This window comes from Pollicipes pollicipes, unplaced genomic scaffold (assembly GCF_011947565.3).
Source record: "Pollicipes pollicipes isolate AB1234 unplaced genomic scaffold, Ppol_2.1 Scaffold_3447;HRSCAF=4054_pilon_pilon_pilon, whole genome shotgun sequence".
Classification (NCBI taxonomy): domain Eukaryota; kingdom Metazoa; phylum Arthropoda; class Thecostraca; order Pollicipedomorpha; family Pollicipedidae; genus Pollicipes; species Pollicipes pollicipes.
Genome location: NW_023596297.1, coordinates 10,815,958 through 10,820,484, shown reverse-complemented (window position 1 = coordinate 10,820,484; position 4,527 = coordinate 10,815,958). Strand labels below are relative to the sequence as shown.

General features: G+C 49.2%; 1 protein-coding gene across 1 annotated transcript; it reads right to left on the bottom strand.

Moving 5' to 3' along the window:
* Positions 1–352: 352 nt before the first annotated feature.
* LOC119092637 (V-type proton ATPase 16 kDa proteolipid subunit) lies at positions 353–3,600 on the bottom strand. The gene is made up of 3 exons (XM_037215600.1): positions 3,399–3,600; positions 1,452–1,641; positions 353–1,010 (listed from the first exon to the last, which is right to left on the bottom strand). Exons 1-3 carry the CDS (start codon positions 3,472–3,474, stop codon positions 803–805), a joined length of 474 nt encoding a protein of 157 aa, XP_037071495.1. The 5' UTR covers positions 3,475–3,600; the 3' UTR covers positions 353–802.
* Between the last annotated feature and the right edge of the window lie 927 nt (positions 3,601–4,527).

Sequence of the window (4,527 nt, the reverse complement as noted above, 5' to 3'; positions counted from 1 at the left end):
TGCTTGGCAAACTGATTTGCGCAGAAGCTCATTTTTCCTCGGCGCCCAAACGACTTTCGTCTCACGAAAGCCCCGGTTTCCGTAGACGTGACCCCGCGAGCTAATCCATCACGGCTTGCATGAGCTGCTGGTGCATGCGACAAGCTTACGTAATTTCCCGTGCATAGCTTAGCCCTTGACTTTTTACTATCGCTTATTTTGGATCTAAGAAGTCAGCATGGTGTGCGTCGACTTTTGAAGGCGTCTTCACTGAGGCGCTGCTTATTTTAAATGCCATTTAATGCATTTCTCCTTTGGGAAGTTGTCCGGTACCTTCAATTCACCGTGTACTGGTGGTATGGCTGGTCGGCGGTATATTCTCCAGGATTTATTATTCAACTTTCTCACAATTCGTTTCCTGTGCAGGCCATCATACTACAGGCGCCATGTGTACGACAAAGCTCTAGGTAGCTCAGCCAATGGAAAGATCAATGGCAAATTCCCTAACGCGGACAATAATTACAATGATATTTGACGTGCAGCATGTAGCACCACACTCACGCGCACACCTGCACACGTCTGCACACCCCGGCTCGGTTGACCCTCGCACTGGCACCACCCTACAAATGATCAAAACGGCACGCGGCCCGGGCTGGGGCCGGCTGGCGCACGCCACAGTCGCGTGCTCCACCTGCGGCGGCGTGCTCGGTGCCGGCCGGTCCGGCGCGCCGCCGCTAGGAATGTGGCGGCGGACGACGCAGCTCGCTTCAGAGCAGCATCACATGGAATATAGGCGGGGGCGGGGTGGTCGCGCGGCCACCCATTACGCCTTGATGTAGAGGAAGATGGCCACGATGAGGCCGTACAGGCCGAGCACCTCGGCGAAAATGAGGATGAGGATCATGCCGACGAAGAGGCGCGGCTGCTGCGCCGTGCCGCGCACGCCCGCGTCGCCCACGATGCCGATGGCGAAGCCGGCCGCCAGCCCGCTCAGACCGACCGACAGGCCGGCGCCAAAGTGCACGAACCCGCTGTGGAGGGGACGTGGTCATCTCATCTGCAGTGTCAAGGGAGCCAGCCAGCTTCCGACTGGACACAGTCGCGCTGCGTCACGTGACACGCCTGCGCCACATGACACTCCTGCATCACGGGACACTTCTGCGCCACGTGACACTGCTGCGCCACGTGACACTCCTGCATCACGTTAAACGGCTCGAACATTCATGAGCTGGTGTCAACAATGACTCTAAAAGGACAGCATTTGTTGAGACCTTGAACATAATACAACATCGCTGAGACCTTGAACACAGTGAAGTGGCATTAATGCTTCATGCCCCAAGGAGGACTCACTGAATCTCCGACATTTTGCGTGTATCAGTGTCATCCATCCTTCTCGGAATGTCTCACAGTCCACAGCCCCTTTGAGCACATGTTGGCCAACCAGTGCACGGGTACCGGGACGCAGAACTCACGAGAAGAGCTCGTAGGTGGCTGGCTTGGTAATGCCACCAGCGATAAGCACGGCCACCACCAGACCATAGATGGCGAGGATACCAGCCATCACCACGGGGATGATGGACTTCATGATGAGCTCGGGCCGCATCACCGACATGGCCGCGATGCCGGTGCCCGACTTGGCTGTGCCATATGCGGCGCCCATCGCTGCGAAAAACCCACATCAGGGTCAGCAGTGACTGGCAGCACACATCGTAAAACTCTGTCACCTGATACTGGGCTGGCACAGACAGTCATGGATCCCTCAGACAATCAGGGGCACCTAGCACGGTTTGTATGCTGTGTGCAGGACTTCACATCATTGACAGAACACAAGAGCAAAGTTCGGGGGGCGCAGTCATCCCTCACAGGGTGTGGGGAGGGGATCATTTTTATGCCACATAACAACATTTTCTCTTGTATTTGCTTTTTAGACCTGTCCAGGGGATAAAATCCCTGAACCTATTAGCACTTTCAATTGCTGCAGGAAAGGAGAGACAAACAGAGGAGCTGCTCAAAGTTCCAAAACAATGTTCTCACTTCACCCACAGTCTTGTGTAGTCTACCATATTCTATTTTCCTCATTGATCATGACTAGTGATTGTAACTTGAACATGAACTCATGAACAACAGTTATATATATATATATATATATATATATATATATATATATATATATATATATATATATATGTGTGTGTGTGTGTGTGTCATGGGGCCTCTTAACATTTTGCCATTCTTGTTTAGATGCCAACTGGCCTGTGAGATATCATAACTGCCACAGAGCGGCATCCCTCAGCATTATATGATACAGGAAATATTCTCTCATGCTGTCTCAACACTTGCTGTTGAAATGGAACTGCCCTGATATGGTGCTAGATATCATGGTCTTCACATCCTGTCTGCATATCACTTATTACAATGTCTTATCTCAGAACCATCCATAAAAATGATCATTTTTCAATTGTTTCACAGAATAACTTAAGATGGCCTTCTCTCAGAACAGATGGTCCACAGGCTCTGCCAAATGACTGCTAAAAAATATTTCAGCACTCATCTTGAATGTTAAGAGACCCAGAACAGCAGCCTGACATGCTGCTATGCTTTATTCAGTTAATTATGCAGTCAAGGAACCAAACTTCATCAGATTTTGCACTAATGATATACCACTAACCCCCAGCTCACAAAGCATGACAGGGCTGTCAGAAAGATGCTTGATATATCAAAATGATGTCCCTAATATGTGGGCCTTCCACTCTTAATTACATCAACATTTCAGGATAACTTACAATAGATCACACCCCCATCACAGTTAAGCCATACAGCACATAACAGAATCACTGCCCAACATTTTAAGCTTGTCCCAACTAGCATTATTTCTGTGATGCCCATTCTAACATGATCTTGAGGAATGCCATCATAATAAGCAGCCAAAGACCTTCACATCTAGGTGCCAGCTTTGGTTCCTCAAAATGTGCAAGCTCCTTGTCAAATCACACAGCTGAGAACTGTTCACCCTGATCCCTAGCTTAGTAGGTTACAACATCAATCAGGTGACACCGCAGGGGAGGGAAGACTGCTCAATTAGATTGGACAAACATTAAGGCATGGCAAAACAAGAAGCAAGATGAGTCAAGGTGAGCCTGAGGAAATGCAAATTCCTATTTCAGAGCTTTATTGAGGGCCACATCTGGCCAAGCCAGACGATCCACATTGCCTAGGCACCTTACCCTGTTATCCAATGTGACTGCAATCCATGCAAACATTCCCTAATTCACACAAAGCAATTCACAGACATTGGCCAATTATACCACAAACTCTGCACAATGTCTTCAACTGAAAGGAAAGATCCAAGCACCACTTCTCCGGCCACAGGCTAACGGCAGGGACGAACAATAGGCAAGTTCACATACGGCGGTCCTTACCACTGAACACCATGGCTGAAGCAGCTCCCATGACGCCGAAAAAGGGGCCATAGATTGGTCTTTCGTCAGTCGACATGTTGTAGGTCTTGGAAATACTTTATGTGACGTGTCTTTAACGACCCAACCTACAGGCAGCCAGCACGGGGCACGACACAGCCACTTCCCAGCCGGTGCTGTCGGGAGATGGCCGAGTCTTGTGACACTCAATAGTCGGCGACGGGATGTATTTGTTCTAGCGGTTTTGATTCGTCAACGGCCCAAGTTTCGTCCTCCATAAACCAATCAGAGACCCTGTCACTCAGCACCGTGCCGATGACGTCCTCTGACGTCACAAAACTTGACTAGGAAAGTGGGATTTACTACGGTAAAGAGGACTAACGTTAGCTAGTTTATGCGATTGCATAAGGGAAGCCACCCTAATTAGGCCTATGTTTAGCATGCCGTCTTGGGTTTAGCCTTGTTCCCTGTTTTCTCCCAACAGCTTTCGTCAAACTTCACCGACGTACCCAGAAAAAAACTGCGAAGAAGTAGCGAAAGCAAACGCTACGAAACTTTTTTTCTGAATCGATTTTTTTCAGCTGTTGAAGCTAGTTTTGAAGTCCAGAAACCTTATTTAGGTCAATTTGTGATACAACCGGCTTTCCGACAGTTTCCAGTAAGGCCTAAACTTGCGCGGTTCACCCAAATTTGCGCGGTCCGGCCCGATGCTGATGAAGTCGTCCAAGAGATTGGAGGCAGCGTGACCGGCAAGAAGGGTCATATCTTCCCTTCCCAGATGCCTCGTGACCACACCTGACAACAGTGTCGACTCCCGTTCCGCCAAGGTCTGCCCCCTCCCTCCAAAAACCAACTGGAACCTGCAGCTTATTTGAAACACCACCGAGCTGTGGTGGCGCCCCGCCACCGAACCTAATCAGTGCGCGTTTTGTATAAATCACGCGCGAGGCAGTCCGCCTCATCAACCATAATCTCCAGATCGCGTTCAGACGGATTAAATCGCTTGTGTTGCAAGTATTGATGTTCATGTGATTGCACGGGACATAAGTCCCAATATTTAGATCATAGTATGTCAATCTCCGACCAGATACTCAAAAAATATTGATCTGTAAGACGAAATCAAACAACCATC

Coding starts and splice junctions, on each gene's coding strand:
- LOC119092637 (XM_037215600.1), bottom strand. CDS start 3,474: ATGTCGACTGACGAAAGACCAATCTATGGCCCCTTTTTCGGCGTCATG. Junction 1,642..3,398: donor TTCAGCCATGGTGTTCAGTG/GTAAGGACCGCC, acceptor GGTTTTTCGCAG/CGATGGGCGCCGCATATGGC. Junction 1,011..1,451: donor GCCACCTACGAGCTCTTCTC/GTGAGTTCTGCG, acceptor TCCCCTCCACAG/CGGGTTCGTGCACTTTGGCG.